This window comes from Rattus rattus, chromosome 10, assembly GCF_011064425.1.
Source record: "Rattus rattus isolate New Zealand chromosome 10, Rrattus_CSIRO_v1, whole genome shotgun sequence".
NCBI lineage: Eukaryota > Metazoa > Chordata > Mammalia > Rodentia > Muridae > Rattus > Rattus rattus.
In genome coordinates this window covers 41746350-41769550 of record NC_046163.1, presented here as the reverse complement: position 1 = coordinate 41769550, position 23201 = coordinate 41746350, and the positions used below count along the sequence as shown (strand labels likewise).

At 41.6% G+C, this 23201-nt stretch overlaps 1 protein-coding gene across 4 annotated transcripts in view; it reads left to right on the top strand.

Annotated features, from left to right (window-relative positions):
- Positions 1-10926: 10926 nt before the first annotated feature.
- Dnm3 (dynamin 3) overlaps positions 10927-23201 on the top strand; it is a 465110-nt gene continuing 452835 nt past the window's right edge. For all 4 annotated transcript variants that reach the window (XM_032914813.1, XM_032914814.1, XM_032914816.1 and 1 more), the window contains exon 1: positions 10927-11252. In XM_032914813.1, coding sequence (XP_032770704.1) covers positions 11092-11252 — 161 coding nt within the window. In that variant the 5' untranslated portion in view covers positions 10927-11091. The remainder of the gene's footprint in view (positions 11253-23201) is intronic.

Genomic DNA, 23201 nt, shown 5'->3' with positions numbered 1-23201 from the left:
GACCAAGCTGCACATCTGCTACATATGAGCTGGGAGCTCTAGGTCTGTGTGTGTTGGTGGTTCAGACTCTGAGAGTCCCAAGGGTCCAGGTTGGTTGACTCTGTTGGTCTTCCTGTGGAGTTCCTATCTACTTTGGGCCCTAAAATCCTTCCTCCTAGTCTTCCATAAGAGACCCCAAGCTCCATCCACTGTTTGGCTGTGGGTGTTTGTATCTGTCTGAGTCAGCTGCTGGGTGGAGCCTCTCAGAGGACAGCATACCTCTGTCTGCAGTCTGCAAGCATAACAGAGCATCATTAATAGTGTTAGGGGTTGGTGCTTGCCCATGGGATGGGTCTCAAGTTGGGCTGGTTATTGGTTGGCCATTCCCTCAGCCTCTGCTCCATCCCCAATGCCTGCATTACCTTCAGACAGGATAAAATTGGGGCTGAAAGTCTTGTGGGTGGGTTGGTGTCTCTATTGCTCCACTGGGGTTCCTGTCTGGATACAGGAGGTGATCTCTTCAGGTTTCATATCCCCAATGAAGTGAGTCATAGTTAAGGTCACCCCCATTGATTCTTGGGTACCTCCCTTGTACCAGGCCATGTCTCATTCTGGAAATGCCCCCCACCTCCAGATTAGAGGAGATCTTATGAATCAGCCACAGCTCATTTGAGGATGCTCCTCACGTTGGATCCTGCACTCATGTACTATGTCCACGCATAGACATTCTTTCCACAGATGGAACTGCTGAAAAGTCACTTCTTAGCGAAATTAGAGGATTGTTTGAGGACTTATTCCCTTCCTTTTCAAATGATGTTTTATGGGAATGCTTAAAGCTCAAAAACTTGATAGGTGCAGCTCAGAATTGGTAGAACTTCAAAGTCATAATAATCTTTTGAAGAGGTAGATAGATTTTTTTTTGACTCTTGAAACAGTAGACTTTTAGCTGTCCATTATCAAGTTTGCCTCAGCTCGATACTATCAACCCATGAATAACCAGTACATGCCATGCTAGAACATTCTAAAATGCTATAAATTATTTACTTTTATTACACTATAATTTACACAAAATAAAACATACCATTCAGAGTGGATAGTTCAATGAATTTTGGCATACATTTGAAGCCACACTACTATCACTACAGTGAAGATAGAGTTTCCATGTGTCCCCTTGTAGACAATCTATTGTCCCTACCCTTTGCCCCAGATGGCTTTCTATCGCTCTAGACTAGTTCTGCTTTCTAATAGAATGTTATATAATTGGTTCATCCAGATCACAGTCTTCTGCATAGGTTTTTTTGGTGCCACAGACGATGATCTTTGATGCAGGCAAACGGTGTGTTTCGTGTGCTTATTTCTTGTATGAAGAGTACACTGATGAGTCATTTGTAGTTCAGTGAGATGAATGAATCTTCACAACGGTCCATGTGACTGGGCACATGGCATTTCTGTCCCTTGAGTCAGAAAGAAGTGTCCGACTCACCATCTTGATTATCCTTTGTTAGCTGACGAGTTTGTATGCTCCTTAGATTCCATTAGTAAAGTTATTTTTACTTCATGGAACACTTCTGCTCCCAAGTTTCTGTTATGAGCCAATTATGGCTCAGTCGAACCTTCTGAATTATAAAAGGTAAAAAGTCTGAGGAACAAAAGAAAAAGGACAACAGAATCCTCTACCTATGATCACACAGATAATCCTGTTTGTGCTTTAATTCCTGTTTCCTAAATGTAGTGCTTTATATACACATAATAATGTGATTTTTATCTCCTTTTTCATTTAACATTTTTTTCACTTATGATGAATGTTTATTTTGTATAGCAGTTATCTTGTGAAGATAAAAATGCCATTGAATATCAACAATTGCCAATAAAGTCAGACTTTATTAATGAAAGACAGATTCACTAGATTTTATAGTTCTATTAATTTTTATTTTTCATTTATGTGAACATTTGAAACTTTCAAAATGGTTAGTTAAAGCAAGATGAGTATTATATATATATATTATATAACATGTATCTAGCATTCACTTATTTGTATTAAAACCTAGATATAAAATGTGACTTTATCAAGTAACAAGACAAACAATAGGGATATGGAATTCTTCTGCTTCCACAAAGCTTATAGCTTTATTAGATAAATAGGTCAAACAATTTAATTTATCACGTAAGAGAATTAACCCTCTAGGACTATAGACTGCCTCTGTGGAGCCAACCACTGTATGCTGCCACCCTGCTACCTACCTGGACAATACATTCAGGCTCATTCTGGTTGTTTCTCTGCTCAATACAGATTGTTTTGTCATTATTTTCAATGTTTCTTTGAATTAGATACTGAAAGTAAGGTAAAGACAATTTAAAATATATCTGAGGGTTTATGTAGGCTATATGAAAATATTGTTTCATTTAATGCACAGAACCTTATTATCTACAGATTTTGGTATCCCCAGCGAGTCCTGGAAGCAGTTGCCTTTAGACTCCAAGGAAGATTTAATGGTAGAAATTGCTAAGACAATCATGAAGCTGATATTCTACATGTTTAAAATTCAAAGTTTTCGGGGGTTGGGGATTTGGCTCAGTGGTAGAGCGCTTGCCTAGGAAGTGCAAGGTCCTGGGTTCGGTCCCCAGCCCCGAAAAAAAAAAAATCAAAGTTTTCACACAATACAGATTATTTGTATGTTTAAATTTAAACAATTTTAAAATAATTTCAATATTTAGAACATAAAGGGTATTGTTTGAGAATGGTAGATTTAATACATTTTTTGTTTCTACCAAAATCACAGAGGAAAAAGTGAATGGAGAATAAAGCCATAATATAATCTTGCCGGAATCCTATTCTAATGAGAAGGCTACAGATCAAGAATTACTTGAGATAACTGGAGAGTTAATAACGTCGATCTCTGTGTGCGACGCTGTTAAATAGGGAAACACCTCCCTACCGACTTTACTTTTGGTCAGTGTCCGCCCCGGATGTAAAGCTGGCCTGTCAGATCCAGCGCCTTTACATCCAGTGGGCCGGCCTGACCAATTAGCTTCACCTTGTAAGTGCACTGCTGACCACGCCCTGACCACGCCCCAGGATACCAGTGCGTATCTTTTCATGAGAGCTTTGCAGCACAAAGTTAGCATGAGACTTCCTCAGAGTATGGTCCTCAATTCAAGGGAAGCTATGCTGCTTTTGAGTTGTGGAGAACAAATTTAAGTTTTTGTTCGTTTTTATTTTTGATTTTTTCCTTTTATTGAGAATAGATTACTTTCTCATACAATATATTCTGATTATAGTTTCTCCTCCTTCTATTCCTCCCAGTTCCTCCAGACTTCTCCTCTCCTCCAGATCCACTTCCTTTCTGTCTTTTATTAGAAAAGAACAGACTTCTAAGGGATAACAACCAAACACAACGAAATAAAATATAAGATGAAGCAAGACCTGTATCGCACTTGGACATCACAACCCAACAAGAGGAAAAGGGTTCCAAGGGAAGGCACAGGAGTCAGAGACTCACTTGTTCTCAAAGTCAGGAGTCGGTAAGAATACTAAGCTAATAGCTGTAATATACACACAGAGCACATGGTGTAGACTTGTATAGGCCCTGCACTTGCTGTTTTCCTCCCTGTGAGCTCATATACACCTTGCTTAGTTGATTCAGAGGACTGGGTTATCCTGGTGTCCTCCATCCCCTTTGGCTCTTACAATCTTTCTGTTTCCTCTTCTACTGGATTCCCTGAGATATGAGGGGAGAGATTTGATGGAGACCTCCAGTGTAGACTCTCTTGGCATATTGTCTGGCTGTAGTTCCCTACATATGTTTCCAACTGCAGCTGGCCTATGAGTATAGCAGAATGTCATCAGGAAACATTTTATTGATTTATTTTTTGACTGGTAGTGTTAGGTTTCACCCTAGTCTCTGGGTTATCTAATCTTTGGTTCCTGGTTACCTAAGCCATGTCAGGTATGGAGTCTTTCTTGTGGTGTGGGCCTTAAGTCAAATCAGACATCGGCTGGTTATTCCCACAAGTTCTGTGTCACCGTTGCCCTAGCATATTTTGCAGGCAGGACAGATTGTCAGTCAAGGTTTTGTGGCTGTGGTTAGTGTCCACGTTTCTCTTTTAGTAGCCCGCTGAGTACCTTCCTGGACCAAAGAGACTAGAACATAGACGTGAGATGAAGCAACCTTTGGATATACGCCCATGCATGGTATAGCTGGGTCTTGAGTTAGATTAGCCCCCAACTTTCTAGGAACTCGTGTAGCTAATAGTGGCTACACAAATTTGGACTCTTACTAGCAATGGTGGTGCGTTCTCCTACTTCATGCCCCTCACCAGCATGAGCTGGTGTTGTTTGGCTTGTGTTGTTGACCTTTGTAATTCTGACAGGATAACATGGACTCTCAAAGGTAGTTTTGATTTGCATGTCCCCGATGGCTAAGGATGTTGAACATTTCTTAAGTGTTTCTCAGCCATTTGAGAATTCTGTTTAGATCTGTGCCCCATTTTTAATTGAGTCATTTGTTTTTTGATAACTAGTTTTTCATGATTTTAAAATGTATTTTGGGGTTGGGGATTTAGCTCAGTGGTAGAGCGCTTGCCTAGCGAGCGCAAGGCCCTGGGTTCGGTCCCCAGCTCTGGAAAAAAAAAAAAAAAACCAAAAAATAAAATGTATTTTGATTATTAAACAATTATCAGATGCAGACATGGTAAAAGTCGATAGGCTACCACTTTGTCTGGATGACAGTGTTTTTTTGCCTTGCAGAAGCTTTTTAAGTCCCATTTACTGAACTTAGTGTCTTCCCAATGAGTGATCTGTTCAGAGAGTCACCTCTCGTGCCAACGCATTCAAGGCTATTCCCCACTTTCTCGGGTTCAGTCTGTCTGGTTTTGTGTTAATGTCTTTGATCCACTTGGACTTGAGTTTTGTGCAGAATGATAAATATGGATTTATTTGCATTCCTCTACATGCAGACATCCAGTTTGATCAACTGCACTTGCTGAAGATGCTTGCTTTTTCCCCAGTGAGTTTCTGGCTCCTTTATAAAAAAAATGAGATGTTCATATGTGTTTAGATTTATGTTTAAATTTTCAATTAGATTCAGTTGATTAATGTATCTGTTTTTATGCCAATATCAGATATTGTATTATACTATCATACTATATTATATTATTATACTATACCCCCATAATACAACTTGAAATCAAGGATGATGATAGCTCCAGCAGTTTTTTCTAAAAGATTGTTTTAGCCATCCTGTTATTGCTGTTTAAATTAGACTTTATCATCCAATATCCTATTTTTTCATCTATGGTGACTGAAAGTTTGGCTGGGTATAGTCTGGGCTGGCAACTGTGCTTTCTTAGAGTCTGTAGCACATCTGCCCAGGCCCTCCTGGCTTTTAGAGTCTCTATTGAGAAGTCAGGTTTAATTCTAATAGGTTTGCCTTTATATGTTACTTGGTCATTTTCCCTTACAGTGTTTAATATTCTTTCTTTGTTCTGTAGGTTTAGTGTTTTGATTATTCTGTGGCAAGGGACTTTCTTTTCTGGTTCAATGTATTTGGTGTTCTGTATGTTTCTTATACCTTTATCAGATTGGCATTGCCTTCTTCAGGTTAGGAAAATTTTCTTTTAGGATTTTGTTGAAGATTATTTTCTGGGTCTTTGAACTGGGTTTCTTTTCTTTCCAGTTTCTATTATTGTTATCTTTGTTATCTTTGTTCTTTTCATAGTGTCCCAGAGTTCATGGAGTCTTTGGGTCAGGAGTTTTTTGGCTTAACATTTTTTTCGATTTAACATTTTCTTCTATTGTGTCTTTAACTCTCTTCCATCTTCTGTATTCTGTTGGTAGTGCTTGACGTTGTCGTTCTTGTTCAAATTCCTAAAGTTTTCATTTCCAGAATTCCCTTAGTTTGTGTTTTCTTTATTGCTTCTTTTTCCATTTTCAGGTCCTGAAAGTGTATTATTCATTTCCATCAACTGTGTTTTCTTGGCTTTCTTTAAGAGATTTATTCGTTTCCTCCAATTGTTGCTGTTTTCCTGGATTTCTTTGAGGGATTTATTCACTTCCTCTTTAAGCATCTCCACCATCTTCGTGCATTTAGTTTCAAGGTCTTTGTCTGTCCTTCAGCTGTGTTGGAATATTCAGGGCCTGCTGATAGCTGGCTTTACTGGAGACATATTGTTCTGGCTGTTATTGATTTTGTCTTTATGCTGGTGTCTAGGCATCTGGGTTTGGCATGATTCTATATCTAAGTGGTGATTTATGGATTTGTCTTCATTGTTTAGGTGTTTTGTTTCTTGGTTTCTGTTTCCTTTTTGGATGTTTGGAGAGTGTGATGCCTTTGTGTTGCCTTGTAGGATTTCTTTTGGACTTGATAGTTGTGGTCCCCGAGGGTTCCAGATAAAATGCGTTTCTGGCTAATGGGTGACATTAAGGATAGAGATAGGCTAGGGCTCCAAAGGGGTTCAAAGGAGGGAGAAGAGAGCTTTTTCTGTTTTGTTTTGCTTTTTAAAATCAGGATTGTCTTATTTTGCCTCCTTGGACTGAGGAGAGACAGAGAAGAGAAGTCACCCAAGAGGGTCTGTTAAAGCTCTGGGGATGAGACCAGGGTTTAGATCTAGGGAACAGAAAGAGAATGGAAAAAATCTACGAATTGGCAGGAGTGGTCTGTGGGCTAGTAGGGAGTGCTTGCTGCTGTTGGGGGCTGGGATCAAGTATCAAATAGGAAAAGGAAGGTTAGAAGGGAATTCACAGAAGATGGAGGCAGGGGACAGGGAAGGCTGCCAAGGGTATGCTGCTGGGATGGGGATGAGATTGGGGCATTGAGTCTGGGAAAAAAAGAGAAGAGAAGGTTGGCCTTCAGCTGACCTAATTTCCTGGTGGGCATGACCTCTGGTTTAGCAGGGGTGCCTGCTAGAGTTGGGGGCTAAGAATAGTGAGGATGGAGTTGGTCTTAGGAGGGCATGATCTCCAACATCCACAGGGAGATATGGGCAGGGGAAATGGAGAATGCAGTTGGTATTCTGTTATATCACTAGAAAAGAGACTGAGGGACTGGGTCTGGAGAGAGATTCACTTAACATTTTAGTCATCTTTCTGTGTCCTTGAAAATGTCATAAATATAATTTAAATATAAATATAAATTTAGTATAAATTTTAATATAATTTTATAGCTTCAAACAGTCACAGATACAGACCCCGCCTCCATATATAGTATTTATAAGGAGGTCAATTCAACAATTCAATTGTAAATTGTGAAGGTATAACTCAACAAGTGAGATTTAAAGCACGGAACAGCTTTCCTTTCAAAGCAGTCCTCGGTGATTCCAGATGAAACAGGGAGACCTGCTTGGCAGAAGGAAGCATGGACAGTGTGCTAAATCACACATGTGAGACACAGACTGTTCTTCCTGACCTTGCTTTCTCAGTGCTTTAAGCTTGCCCACCACTGTTCTCTGCTCTGCATACGTGTCAATTTGACCATGTTTTGAGGAGACTTCCGGTGAGTATCCATCTGTCAGATCTCAAATAAACAGACGCCATTGTAGCAGGAGCCTGGAGGGGTTCCTTCACAGTTATTCTGATGTCTGGCAGTAGATGAGGAACATGGGGTAGGGAGTCCATACCTTCTTACTAGCCCGAGAAGCCGAAGGAGAGAAAGGATGATGTCAGTGCCACATAGAATGAGTGCAGCTTCGAGAGTCTGCCTGTTTAAATTGCTCATCGTGTTTAACAAGCTTGAAAAGGCCTCTGCAGTGAGTCTGATTTTCAGAAAGGTCTAAGACCCGCTCAAGGGGAAGAAAAAAACCTTTGGAGAAAGAAGAGGCCAAATAGATCCTAAATAGTATTTGGAGCAGTAATACTATTACCCAGCTATTAAATACATACCATGGCAAATGCTTACAATTTTGGTTTAGCTCTGCCTCATAAAAATTTATTCAATGTTGTGCTGGGCACTATGGGAAATAAATAAGATATGATTTTGCAATAATGTGGTGGATTTCTAAGAACGTGAATTCGTAAACTCGTATATTCGAGTCTGTGATTTTGGGAAGTTTGCATATTTTTTCCTAGTCATATTTTCATTACTGAAAAAATTTTTTCTCAGGGCATGTTTTCATCCTGCAGCACATTTAATATATATATATGTCTGTGTACATACATATATATTTATTATTTATAGATTTAATTCTGGAAATAGCCAGGCTATGTGGAACTAAGTCCTATAAACAAGGCAGGTGATGAAAATGGAGAAAATTCTGTTTATCTAAAATGAAGTGTGACTATGTCTCATGGAGTGTGACTTCTCTTGGGGGGGTGCCATATCAGTTTTAAAAGAGTTCTTTTCGGTTTGTGTGGCATTCTTTCATTAAGGACATCTCTTAGAGTGACCAAGAAGTAAAATACACACTTATATATCAGTGTTCTTACGGGCTAATCAAAGTCCTAATTTCTTACACACAGAAGCCAAAAAAGGCTTTGGACCTTTAGGAACTACCAGGAAAGTAGTGGCGACATAAATGTGAGAACCAGGGAGAGGAGCCTGCCATCCGTCACTGGGGTTGGGACAGGGTTGAGGTGACTGTATGATATGTTCAAGGAACTGGGCACTGAGCAGACTCCCCTCCTCAGCTGTCATGTAGATTGGAAAGGTAGATGCTGGTTTTCTGTGGCATTGTCCCATCTGCTTTTCCATTTCGTCTTTCTGTTTCCTATGTGTTTTGCCTGGATTAACTTATGAGTAGACGTCTTTACCTCTGAAGGACCTTGGCTATTTCTGTGTGGATTAAGATTCTCTTGCCACCACATTACTGCAGAATAATCTGGAAAAGGGAAGAAAAGAAGAAAAGCAGTTGGCAAGAGTAATTCTGAGTGGCTTCTTGAACTAAGTGGACAAGACTGATTAGAGGTTTCCAATAGTTGATATCTTTTCTTTCTAATACACAATAGCATCATTGTCTCCTACATTAGAGCCCAAAAGACTTTGGACATGGGCTAGTGCACTCAACTTTATACAGCATATAATGGTGTGCAGGAAGAACCCAGCAAGGACCATGTCTTCTCAGAAGTTATCTATGGCCCTCTGCAGATGGAGTCATTACCCTCTGATTTCCATCACGGGTTCCTTTAAATAAATCCTGGGGTTGGGGATTTAGCTCAGTGGTAGAGCGCTTGCCTAGCAACCGCGAGGCCCTGGGTTCGGTCCCCAGCTCCGAAAAAAAAAAAAAAAATAAGAAAAAAAATAAATCCTACATCTGTAGTAAGCTTGAGTTGTATAACAAAATGCCATTGTGTGCATAGCTTTAAAAGACATTTTTATCCAATGTTCTCAGGGCTAGGAAGTCTAAGGTCAAGATGTCTGCTAATCTGTCCTGGGGAGGGCCATCTTTAGGCGTGGAAGATGGCTGCCTTCTTGTTGTGTCTTCATATGGCAAATGGGACTGGGTCTCTGGTGTCTTTTATTACGGGAACACTCGCTTTTTCAGACTGGAGTTCCACTATTATGACTTCATTTAACCACAATCATTTTCCTTTGCCTTTGGAAGGCTACAACTTGTAGTGGTTAATATTGACTGTTAACCTGGCAGGATCTAGAATCACCATGGAAACAAACCTCTGGGCGTGTCTTTAAGAGGTTATTTAGATTAGGTTAGTTAAGGTGGCACTATTCCACATGTTGGGATTTCTGAGATATCTGACTGCATAGGAAGGACAAAGGCAGCCGATGAGCAGCATTTGTTTCTCTCTGCCTTCTGACGACGGATGCAATATGGCCAGCCTCTACCCACTTCTGCCACCAGACTTCCTTGCCACCAGCTCCTGGAAAACAGTTGCCTAGAAAAGTATTTCCTCAGAGCCAGTGCACAGAGGGTTTGCTGCAACAGTGGTCCGAAGTTTCCATCCCAAACTGGCAGCAAAACATGGCACTATACCTCATGTGGTACTGGTTTTGCAGGCATGAGAATTGCAAGATTGACTTAGTCATGAGGTCATGTACCGCATCCAGAGAGCCACTGCATGTAGGGAATGTGAGGCAGGGTCTCCCTTCACTATTGTCCTAGAGGGGCAATAGTGAAGGTGATGCCTAAGTTACAGGAAAGACCCCAGGATGCTGGAGATGTAACCTATTTTCCTTTGCAGGCTCTAGAGCCATTGGACAGTCATCAGACGGAGAATGTTCGAGACCAGTAAGTACTGTCCACTAAATCCTGAGAGGTGTCGGTATTCAAAACGCACAGGGAAGAGGGAAGGAGGTGAAGAAGCGTGGCCATTTATCTCTGTGTCTCCATCACGGAGCGCAGAATCTTCTCAGTGTGCTAAGTTTAACGGATCGAGTGCAGACTGCATCGTTATTGCCAATCTCTTTGTCCTGTCCAGGAGCTAAAAGGACAGCTAGCTCAGGCAAGGAATCCCAAAAGCCAGAGTAAGTATGGCAGACTACAGGAAGTTCAAGGAACTACACTTTAGTTTACAGAAGGTGGAGTGGGACCGGCTAGTAATGGGAGTATTTTAGTAAAGGTCAGATAATCCAGTTCTCCAGTGGAGGTTTTGGAGTCAGGGTGAAACGCGAAATTTCCTTTTGGGAAATGTATTCTGGTGCGTACAACGATGGCAGTGGTGCATGGTGAAGGTGATGTCAACGTGCTGTTAACTGATGGTAGATGGTAGTGCTCTCCGCTGGGCTTCGTCTGTGTGGTGTAGCTCCTTCAAAAGGAACAGAGTCCCTGTTGGGTGCGATTTTGGCTATTCCTTGACCAAGTGCAGTACTCTGCCCTTTAGCTTGGGCGGTGGCATCTGGCCAAGCTGGGAGGCAGTGCATATGCGCCCCCCTAAGCCAGTAGGGTTGGAAACTCTAGGGAGGAGCAGGCGAGGGGCGTGGTGTGGGCGTGACCGTCTCAGGCCCAGGCCACGCCTCCTTCGCCTTTCTCGGCTGCGCAAGCGCGCTGTGGGCTGTGAGCTGTCAGGAGCCTAGCAGCGGGTGGCAGGGATCGGACGTCGGTGCCGGGACTCAGCGGTGTGAGCCCCGCGCATCAACAAACCGGACAAGTGCTGCGAGGCCCGGGCTGCCTGCCAGGTCGCTGAGTCGAGCAGGGACCTGTGGGGCAGTTGGCCGCACAGGCAAGATGGGGAACCGGGAGATGGAAGAACTGATCCCTCTGGTGAACCGTCTGCAGGACGCTTTCTCGGCTCTGGGACAGAGCTGTCTGCTGGAGCTGCCACAGATCGCCGTGGTGGGCGGCCAGAGCGCCGGCAAGAGCTCAGTGCTCGAGAACTTCGTGGGCAGGTGAGCACACCAGGAGCGCGGTGGGGGCGCGTCCGTGGAGGAGCCCCGTGCTTCAGGCCGTTGGAACGGTGTGGGCAGCCGGAGGGTGGACTAGAGGCTGCAGCGGATTGGGGGCAGAGCAGAAGTGTCCCTGGAGCGGGCGGGGTCCTCCTTGCTCTGGACATCCTTCGTCCCTGCATTCTCTACCCGGTGGTGACCCCCTGTCTGCCTTTCATCCTGCCATACAAAGCCATTTCCTCCCCACCCTCGGTGGGGGAGTCGGGGTACGCCCTGGGATCCACTTCCCTCGCTGGCTTGGTGCGCGCCAGCCCCTGGCAGCCTGGAAGCGCAGCTCGGTGCTTTCCAGTCCCCAGCTCTCTTTCTCTGGCTCAACATCCCTTTCCTTTCCCTGTCACTCTCCCAGAGGCTCTCAGTTCGGCTGTGGGGATGTACCCCTCCTCCTTGGTCCCTCCTACCTCCCCATCCCCTGGCCCTGGCTCTCAGATCTTCTCAGCTGTCTACTGTTTGAGACAGTCATCGCCTGCCCTGAGCAGGGGAGGCGGGGTGTGTGAACCCAGAAATCCCTGTGGTGAAGGCTTATCCTGGGAAGCTCGCCTACCATTTGCCCTGGGAGCCGAAGAATAACCGGTGGTGTGTTTGAGTGTGCACCCATTTACTGCTCAGGCATGACCGAAAACCCGAGACCTCCAGGGGTGACCCATGGACTTGCGATGTTCGGGTGCCTTGTCATTCCTGCACCATCTCAGAACTGACCAGCATCTTTCTCGCACTCTCTCTATGCCCCCTCCCCCCAGCATCCCTTTGCGTTCCTTAAGCTCTTATTTATCCAGCAGGTCTTCAAGCTAACATCCAGAATCCAAATTGTAGTTATAGCGTCATGTCTCCCACTTAAAGAAAAAAACAAAAACAACAAAGAATTGTTATTGTTTTAAGTCTGGAATCAACGTTTTCCTTTTCAGTGAGCAATCCAGGAAGGATTAAGTTACCTTAATGGCCTTGAGTGAGGAGTGCATCATGAAAGCTGGAATCTGTTTCCCAGTAGTAACCAGGTAGAAGGTGCAGCAATGGAAACGGTGGGCTGGAGGGGGCAATCCGAGATAGCACTTCATTCTTTATTTGGTTGGTGAGCAGCTTGAGATGCCGCGGGTTCTCGCTGCGGTTCTCCACCCCCTCCTCTCTTTTTGTTATTGCTTGGCAGAGTGTAAACTGTACCGCCGATCGACTCATTCCCACAATTTTGGGTGTGAGCATTGTAAAGTGCGTTTTTCCTCTTTCTCAGAGGATGCTCCATCTCTCAGGAGATACTCTTCATTTTCCTCGCTTCGGTGTGAACTAGAAAGATAAAACCGTGTAATCGCTAGCCATTGGCAGCCACCCTTGCGTAGTTAGGTCCCTTGATCATGTCTCCTTGGTTTTACAATTAATTTTGGCTCGGTAGGAAAAGCAATAGCAAAGCATTTTGCCTACGTCATCTCAGACCTCTGGTCTCAGGCAAGAAGTTATTTAATGCTACTCATTCTTAAGGATTAGAATTATATTTCAAACGCAACAGCCATGTTTTTAAGCATCTTCCTTACAATTTACTTGGATGAGCACAGATTTGAGCACACTTTGTTCAGAGCCTTTGAATCCAATGTAAAGTGTATGCACGAATCGCAGCTCTGGCCTCCGGGTTTGCAAATCGGAACAATCTTCTTAATGGTATAATGAAAGTGTGTACACTTCCTCTCATTAGGTATATTTTTCTGTAATGAGAATAAAATAGAGGCACAGGAGAGTAACATATTTAATTCTGAGCATTCTTCCATAATGAAAAAAAATAGGGACTATAAAAATCGGAGCACTTATCAGAATGTGTTAGCAATTTCTCCTACTTTATAAAGTTTTACCAGTAAGGATGATAAGAAAATAATGGACATAGAAGAAGAATATACCCATTTAGTAAGCACATAAAACCTTTACTAGCTGCAGAGTAGCCCTGTCTAGCACAACTTAAATAGTACGGAGGAAACTTAATTAGAAGAAGGTCATTTGACTTCAATAAAGATTTCGGTCATTGAATGATTGAGGAATCTAATTTCTAATTATAACTCAACCTTTGGGGAAGGGAAAAAAATCCTTCATTTTCAGAAGTGAATCAGTCTAGGTTGAAAAAGAAAAGGTTTTTCGTGTTTCAGTGGAATCTTTTAACTTTTATTGAGCAGGAACTTTATACAATATAAAGTTCTTTAAAATGCAGTCTTTCTCCTCTGCTCATAGCCGCTCTCATGTTAAAGCTTGACCAATGGCATAGTGACCAGGTACAGTCGAGCACTGGGATCTTCACTTGTGTAAACTGTTGTGTTCACTTACTGATTTATTTACCACTTAACACTCTACCTTTAGTAGCTGACCACATCTTTCCATCAAAAGTAGTTTGCCTATATGGTTTCTTCTTTAAATACCATTGGATGTATCTGGATGAGAACGTGTTTATTTAACTAACTGTAAAACCAGTTTTGGGGTGACAAGTTTGTTGTGAATAAAATGTGTCATGAATGAACTGCTTGTTTGTGATCTTCTTGCTGAAGCGATGGATTTGCATATTAATGTGATATAGTGTGAGTAGCTAGATTGTTTGGATTGCTCAAGGCGAGCCTATATGCTGGCAGCGGGAAGCCGCTGATGGTCTAATACACAAAGTACATCCATGGATTGAAGGAAGACGGGTTCATGACCAGACTCTCATCTGTCCATTGGTCTGGTTGTAAATGGAAGAATTAAATGTATTCCACTGCTTTCTTATTTGTGCATTTATATGAACGTTCTTGCTTTCCCAGTTGAACTCGGGGCCTTGTGCTCCACCACTCAGCCACATTCCCAACTCATTTTCCAACTCCCCACCCCCATCCTAGACTTGAATCACCTGTATCCTAGGCAGGCGTTGAACTTGTGATTGTCTTCTCTCAGCTGCTGTTGTAGCTGGGATTACAGGCCTCAGCCACCTGTCCACATAGAAAAGATTTTGAGGCCTGGCTCTAAATTTTGTATATTTAGAAATGATAAAAAGCAATGGCTAATATTTACTGAGTGATTGCTACATCTTGGATACTATCTTGGGTCCTTTTATCTGGTTAATCTCATTTAATCCTCATAAAACTCTGAAGAGGTAGGCAATACTTATTCATTTCATCTTACCTAATAGTAAATTAAAATGTAATGAGCTCCAACAAGTCACTTGTGGCTAATTTGAGTTAATATTAAAAAAAACTTCAGTTCAACCTGAGGTGTTTGAACTCCTTAATCCAATCTTCAAAACCCATGTTGCCGTACCGCCCTTCCACATGGAGGTTTATCAGTTGTTTTGGTTAATACTTGTAGCATCTTTCTTTTTGGTCTTCTAACTCTGGGCACTATATTGATAATTTTATTTCCATTATGTTGTGTTCAACTACTGTCTTAAAAGCACTAATGAAAAGATACACGTTTTTATTTATGAGGCATTCCTGAAGATAGCTATGACGTGTAATTGCTTCTGTAAGTGTGTGTTTAGAGTACACATAACTTATTAATCGAGGTGCTAAGTGAAAACCGCACAAGCTGCTAATGTGCAAATGCTTTTTAATGATACACTCGTTAGCAGCATTAGTTGCTCAATGCTAATTATATAGGCAGAAGATTTCATGTTATTTTATCTCAGTCTGAATAGTAAACAGATCCCCAATTCTGAATAAGTAGAAAAGATTTTGTAGTTAATGGAAACCAGATAAAAGATTTTTTAGAACACTGACTGTACTGATGGGAGTCTATTTCAGTGTGAAATATCTCAATGATATTTAGTTATTTATGAGGTTTACGAAGATGTTGGCTATCTTGTTTGAGGGGGAACTGAGCCATTTGGGGATGATGTTGGATATGATCAGAGAATTAAACCAAAAGTTTAAGACAGGGACTAACCAACTGAACTCCTTTGATGGATTTCATGAACATGTTCCAAAGAGAGTAAGCGTCCTCTAATTGTGAACAAGATTAAAACTTACTAAGCCAGAGTAGGCTTGTATCGGGGAGAAGGATTTTGTTAAAATATCAAAGCACATAAGTTATTGGTCTTAAAAAAAAGACTTCTAAGATTATAGCTGTTAGGTTAATGGTTGCTAACAATTAAAATGCGATAACTATTGAAAATTATGCTTAGAAACCCCCTAGGAACTATTCAGTAAAATATGAAAAATGTGAACTGTTCTTTTTCTAATGAGTTGGTGGAACCTGAAATTATGAAGACATTTGTGCTGAATCAGCATTATATAATGCCTTTTAAGGTTATCACAGGTTCACAGTTAGTAGGATCTATTCACCACAAACAACATCCTTTATTTAAATACCAGTAACGGCTGAAAAGAAATATGGCTCAGTGATCTGGTTTCCACTGCATATCTTTGCTTTGGTTTTACTTATGATTAACCGGTATTTTAAAAAATGTTCTTAATGTTTTAAAGAATGAAGTTGAGGGACTGAGAAGACAGTTCAACGATGAAGAATCCTTGCTATGCAGCCCTCACCATATAGTACTAGGCATGGCCTTAGGTGACTGTAACTGCAGAAACAGGTGGATCCCAGGAACTTGCTAGCCAGCCAACCTAGTCAGAACAACAGCATCAGGTTTAGCGAGAGATGCCATCTCGAAAAATAAGATGGACAGCAATAGGAGAAGACACCAGACATCTTGCCTTCCTCTGGCATGCACCCACCACACTTGTCCCACCAACCGCAAACCACCACCTCTACACCACGACTAAAAATGTTGGGCAGGCAAGCCTTCCACAATCTCAGAGGGATGGAAACAGTATTAGGCACGTTAGAAAGTAGGGTGTTGGGCTCTCTATCAATGAGATACAATAACATTTGATTTATGTATTAGTATGCTTTCCATTGCTGTAACAAAATGGTGGAGGCTGGGTAATTTTATAAAGAAATAAGGTTTATTTGGCCCAAAGGTTTTAGAGGCTGGAGCCTCAAACGGCACTGTATGGTTCTGGTAAAGGCCTCCTGGTGGGAGTGTGTGGGAAAGAGGTACGGGTCTCATGGCGAAATGGGAAGCCTAAGGGACAAAGAGAAGGGGGGATGTTCCTGTATAACAACCATCTGGAGAATTTATTGCAGTCCCACAGATGTGCATCAATTCCTCCAGAGATCAAAGACCCCAACCATCTCAATTATCCTTCCCAAGGTCTCTTAAAAGTTCTCTGACCCCCTACCACTGCCGTCGCAAGCCAAGCTTCTCAGACAAGCCCTAACCACAACAGAGCAGCACAGGACTTTCCGTAGACCTCACCCTTTGCTGCGGCTATTCTTAAGTAGAGTGAAATCATGAGGTTTTACTTCTTAGGATGGTTTTATTTATTTTTAAGGGGACCAAAGGCAGGCAGGAAAAGGGAACTTTTCCATCTCCTACCAGGGTCAGATTAAGAGAGCTGAAAGCTAGTGTACTGTATAGAATAATCTAATTGAATATTCTATATTAAAATCTTAAACATTCAATTTTATATATGAACAGAGTTCTTCCATTTCTCCAAGTCTACTTTGCCTTGTCCCCTGCTATCAACACTGATGTAAAAACCACATATGATTATGACATACTACATGCGTCAATATTTTTAAAGCAAAGGGCAGAGCAACATTCGTATATGCCTGGACTCTTTGACAGAGTCCCCACATCTCTCAGTTCTCAAGGTTTTCACATACAAACGCCCGTGGGGATAAAACTCAGAGGCAGAAAGGAAGGTTATTTGTTTAGATTGCATGGTTAGTAAACAGCCAAATCTTGACTTAACCTTGGACAAGATCCTTATTGGTATCCCTGAGAAATAGAGAAGTAATATTAATGAACATCTATTGAATTCTAGGCTTATTATTCTAGGGGGCATATTAAACATCCAGAAGCTGATGTGTGTGTATGTGGGGGGACATATAAAACACCCAGAATCATATATATATATATATATATATATATATATATATATATATATATGTGTGTGTGTGTGTGTGTGTGTGTGTGTGTGTGTGTGTGTGTGTGTGTGTGTGTGTGTGTATACAGAACAGTCAAGCTCACCAGAAGCCTCAGCAGGGAAAGCGATGTGCTCTGTCAGCTGAATGACCTGGCTATCCGTGGAATCTACATAAATCTGTTCTCTATCACACAGTACCCCGGCACATGTACCCTCCCACTAGTAATTAGTAATTAAAATAAGAAAACTGACAGAATAAATACGAGGCCATAATCTTCCAGTGAATATATAAGATAAAGACCGTTAAATACACTGTCAACTAGCTGAGATAAAAATTTGTAGCATATTCCTTTTTAAAATAAAACAGCCCTCCCCATGCTGCAGCTCTGAAACCGATCTCGGCTTTAAGTGGAAAGGAGACGATATGTGGGTTACCAGTGTCATTTTAGCTCAAGGCTGAAGTATCAATGTCGAGGCAAGGAGGTGGTGATCTGTGTCTCAGTGTCCAGCTTGACAACAAGCTATTGAATTTAGGCTGTCTTTTTAATCACAAAGAGATACTGTACATTGAAGAGGAGAAGAAGAAAAATGATACCAGAGAGATTAGAAATATAACTGAGGGTCAATGGGAGTCACATGCACAGCATGCGCATGTGCACGCGCGCGCACACACACACACACACACACACACACACACACACACACACACACACACACAGACAGACATATACTCTTCCAAGCCACTAATTCTGAAGAGGAATTCTATTTTCTTATTTTAAAATGAAGCACTCAGTTAAAGTTTTGAAATAAATTTGATCCAAAATGTCAGAGAAATTTCTCTATGGCAAACCTAAAACCATTGTCTTGTTCAGAAAGTAAGGGAAGAAAAAGAAGAGGTTGGCTTTAAATAGTGTATATTGCTGGATGGGGCGGCCTTTAATTCCAGCACTCCAGAGGCAGAGGCAGGTGGATGTAAGTTTGGGGGCAGCCTAGTCTTCATACGAAGTTCCAGATTAGCCAGAAGTACAGAGTGAGACGGCGTCTTAATATATAAATTTTTTAAAAAGTGTATTTTTCAGAAACCATTTTCAACAAACGAGGGTGGTTATAAATAGTGCACTAACAGCACTTTGCACACGAACGGCTGTGAATAGTCTTAACTTTTCTTCGTTTACCAGAAGCAAGGACTTTGGCATCATACTCGACTGATGTAAGAAACCTCCCTCTGCTTTAATTTACACTTATTTCCTGGAGTTAGGATTCAGAGAATCCAAGGGATTTGTCCAAGGTCAGGAAAAGTCAGAGAGCTGGCTTTGGAACTCGATGTTCAGAACTGTAGCCTTGGGTTGGGTTTCATTGTTTGCCCTCCCTCCTCCTATTGTTTTCGAGAGCCTCCCTCTTACCCCCACCCTGCCTTCCCACTCCTTGTGGTATTGGACCAGACCTTCTTGACACTTCTCTCAATTACTCCCCTTGGTAGCACTGACAGTACATTGTTTTTTGTTTTTTGTTTTTTTTTTTTGGTTTTTTCTTCTTCTCCATATAGGATGGTAGATGGAGGCAGGGATAGGGTTTCTCTCAGATTTGGACCAGAAAATTCTCTGAGAGGGTAACCCCCTGAGTAAATTATGAGATTCAGAAGGTCCAAATGATACACTAGAGGCATTGTCTAGGTGGGCAGCTAGAAAGCTGAGCCTGTCATCATCAGTGACTTCCCAAATCAAGGCGGGCTTCTGAAGAATTGTATATAAATAAACAATAGGACCAAAAGGTCACTCCTTCAAGAAAGGGATGAGTTTTTAGGTTAGAAACAAATGCGTTTGTGTGGCAAATACTCATCCTTCGGTGCCCCTGGTCCATATTCTTGCTTTTGTTGTGTTTGCAGTCATCAAGTGGACTGAGAGGCATTAAGGGCAATCAATAGCATTGTTTGTTATTTCAATTGCCAGTTTTAAATAATTTCCAATACTGCTTCAAGTCTTTCACGTTGGAGAGAGATCTCTATTTCCAGGTCCTGGAAGGGTCCATCGCTGATTCCTTCTGACAGTGTCATGTCTCTGCTTTAAGGAAATGACAGAGATGTGGGTTGCATATTTAGGCATAATAGAAATAGGGTTTCTGAAGCACCCCCTTTGTCTATTGTTTCAGCATCCTGGAGTAAAAACAAAGACAGATACACTTAAGTAAGTAAATGGATAGGGGACGGTCTTAGTTAGGGTTACCATTGCTCGAACAAAACACCAGGACTAAAGCAACTTGGGGAAGAAAGGGTTTATTTGGTTTACACGTCCACAGTATTGTTCATCATCAAAGGAAGTCAGGGCAGGAATTCAAACAGGGAGGGAACCTGGAGACAGGAGCTGCTGCAGAGGCCATGGAGGGTGCTGCTTACTTTGTTCCCTGTGGCTTGATTAGCCTGCTTTCTTACAGGGGTAGCACCACCAACAATGAGCTGAGCCCTCCCTCGTCCACCACTGCTTTAAAGAAAACGATCTACAGGTTTTGCCTACGGCCTAATCTTATGGAGGATTTTCCTTACTTGAGGTTTCCCCTCTCAGATGACTTTAGCTTGTGTTTAAGTTGGCATAAAACCACCCAGCACAGTGGCTAATCTTTCTTATGGTTTGTGGTGTTTGCTTAGACACCTCTGGAGAGCAGCTCTTGGAAAGGAGTCGTGCCATTATGGTGATAGGACTTGTGCTTGGCTGACTGGAATAGGTGTCCCATCTCTGACGTTCACTAGTATAGTACGAGAGCTAGCTGCTTTGGGCTTTAGCTTACACATTGACTTCATATTTGTCACTCACGTGTGCATGTATGTGCGTGCATGACTGCGTGATTTCTAAGATGGTGTCTTGTATCTGGCCCAAAAGATACATTCAATAAAAGATGGTACTTTGCTTAAATCTTTTATTTAGGCTAGATGTTTTTTGAGTATTAAAAAAGTAAGCCTAGAATGGTTGGGAAGCTGAGGCAGGAGGTTTTCCATGAGTTTCATGTGCCTGGGTAAAATGGTGAATTCCATCCAGGCCAGTGTGAGACATTGTTCTGGATCTGGATCAAAACAAACTAAAAATAAATAAACCAAAACCAAAACCAAAACCAAAACCAAAACCAAAACCAAATCAAGCCAACAAAAAACCAACCCATCCTAAAGAAAAGAAAATATAGGAGTGACAATCTGTAGCTGTAATCTGGTGTGTGTGTGTGTGTGTGTGTGTGTGTGTGTGTGTGTGTGTGTGTGTTACAAAATTACAGTTCTATCAAAGTGCACTTTCAAAAAGACTAACTTAGTGCACATTTGTGACTTCCTGAGAGAAAGGCTTGCTCATACTGAGCGGTATTACAATGTAACCGCTTTCTTTCAACAGATACAAACCCAGAAACTGAATGTAGATTATTTCTCTCTTCCAGAAGTTTCAAAGCACTCTTTTGTTTATTAATTCATTAATCTCTACACGTTCCCTGAGAGAGTAGTAAATCATATTTTGCTAATTTAATTTATAAATGAAAAGTGTTAAGTGGAAAAAAAGTGAAGCGACACACAAGGAGTCTCCAGGTGAATCCCGGAGACTATGAATGCAATAGAAACAGAAATAATAGAATGAATTTTGCAGACATTCTTAGCCATTCTAGAGGATAGATTTTTAATCACTTTAAAAGTTATTTTGTTGCGGCTCCGCTTCAAGGATTCCAACTTGATTCATAGAAACAACTGTTGTATTCAATAAAACTGGGGTGCCTGATGCCATTGCCTTGGAAGAGGAACTTCAGATGGGACCTGATTTGTTATTTACCCAATGTGTCCACTTACCTGTGGAAGCTCCACGGGAATATTGAAAAAGTTTTACCAGGCCACAAGCTTGACAGAATTGCAACCTCTATATTTGGGCTATGAGCAACATGTTTGGACCCTTAGCAAAAGATTTTTGCTGGTCAGCATTTAAAATGTGCTTATTATTTGTACCAATTGACCTTTCCTAAGATAAGGTATTGAGTGATGCCATTAAATGAACTCCTGTGCCAGAATTTGATTAGTCTGTAAGGAATTTAGAAGGATCATGGGCCAAAACACCCAGCACAATACTCGTATACAGAACCAAAACTCCAAGAACTAAGACCACTCTAGACCTTCTATGGTGTATTCCTTCAGTCATTTCAAACACCACAGGGCTTCTCTTGTTATCTGCCTGCTCACTCTTCCCATCTCCCACACTCACACCAGAAGATGTCAGGTTTGCTTAACCATCATTTTTTTTTAAACCAAGTCTTGTAATGATTATTTAATGTCTCTGTCTTATTTTGTGCTGTTTTGGGAAACCTCCATTTGAAAATCAACTTTGTTACGGAAGCACATATCTTCAATAATGTCTCCAGACGAAAAGACTCATGGTTAATTTAATGTTTGCTCTCAGGTGCAACCTGACAGGGAGGGCCTGAACAAGAAAGGAGAGGAGGCTATTAAATAGTTTTAGGAATATGTTGCCTTTGTCTTGTGCAGAACATGTAGAGTATGCTCTTTAATTTAGTAAATATTTTTAAGATGTAGAGATACATTGTTGTAGCTAACCACTTCTTTTTTTTTTTTTTTTTAGCTAACCACTTCTTAATCAAAATTTCTGAAATTCTTGTGTTTTCCATACCTACTGAGGTCTTCCAACTTGTTTGAATTATGGTTTTCCCCTTCTCTTCCCAATCTCTTGCAAAAAAGTAAAAGTGGGATCTGTCAGTGAACTGAGCAGAAATATTTTATACACCTTTTGAGCTATGTAACTTAATAATTGGATACTTGATCATTTGTTTTATTATGTAATCGATAAAATGGTGATGTGTATTAATGTTAGTTCAACCATATATTTATACTGTCTGGGAATGTGTGGTTATAGTTCTTTGGGGAAATAGTTTGTCAGTGTTCACCAGCTTGTAAAAACTTAGTGCGAGAGCTTCAACATCCAAATAAATGATGAAACGCAAAAAAAAATATTTTGTGTGCATGTGTGTGTATGCATGAGCATGTATGTGTGTTGGTGCTCATACCACAAAGGACACAGAGGACAACTTGTGCACTTGGTTCTCTTTTTCCACCATGTGGTTCCCAGAGATGGAACTCAGGTTGTAAGGGTTGGCAGAAAACTTCTTGTTGACCAGGGAATAGGTTTAAGGGAGGCATCTGATTCTATTATATGAAGTGCACCATTTTTAGGGTGTATTTTTTTTATTGGTTTGGAAATGTTAGTTCTTTCTCTCTCTCTCTCTCTCTCTCTCTCTCTCTCTCTCTCTCTCTCTCTCTCTCTCTCTCAAGCGTCTATCTTTCTAGTCCTGCCAGAAGTCTGCTGTGAGAATTAGGAGCATTTGTGGATTTGGTTTATACTGGTGGCAGGCACTTCCTGGGTTTATGTTGAAGAAATGTCCCAGGTAAGGTTAGGTAGCATGCTGGTGTCCTCTATTGCTGCCCTGTCTTCCTCAGGGCCTACCTCCTGTGTCCTTGTGCCTATGTCACTGCAGAGTTCACACTGTGTGATTGGTTCCCTGTTGATTTTCCATTATTTGCAGCTTCCTGTATACCTGTTGTTTTTTATAACGTGATGCTGGCACATAGCAGGAACTAAATGAGTGTATTAGCTACATGATCCTTACAGGCCATTTATCTAAGCTAAATATACTTCTCATTCACAAAGAAATGGTCGTGAGTGGGTGAGGGGAGCATGGAACGAGATCAGAGCTTTTTAAAGAATGATTTGAGTAGCGGTTGGTTTTCCATTGCCGTGAGATCATGTCCTGGTGAAGGCAACCTACGGAAGAAAAACGGGCTTGCTTTGGGTTACAGCTTGATCCATTATGGCGGAGAAGCCATGGCAACAGGAGCTTTGGAAGCTGGTCACAATGTAACTACAGCTTAGCTAGACTTTTGCTTTTTATGCAGCCGAGTACCCAAGCCCAGGGAGCCCCGTTTTCCTCTTCTAGG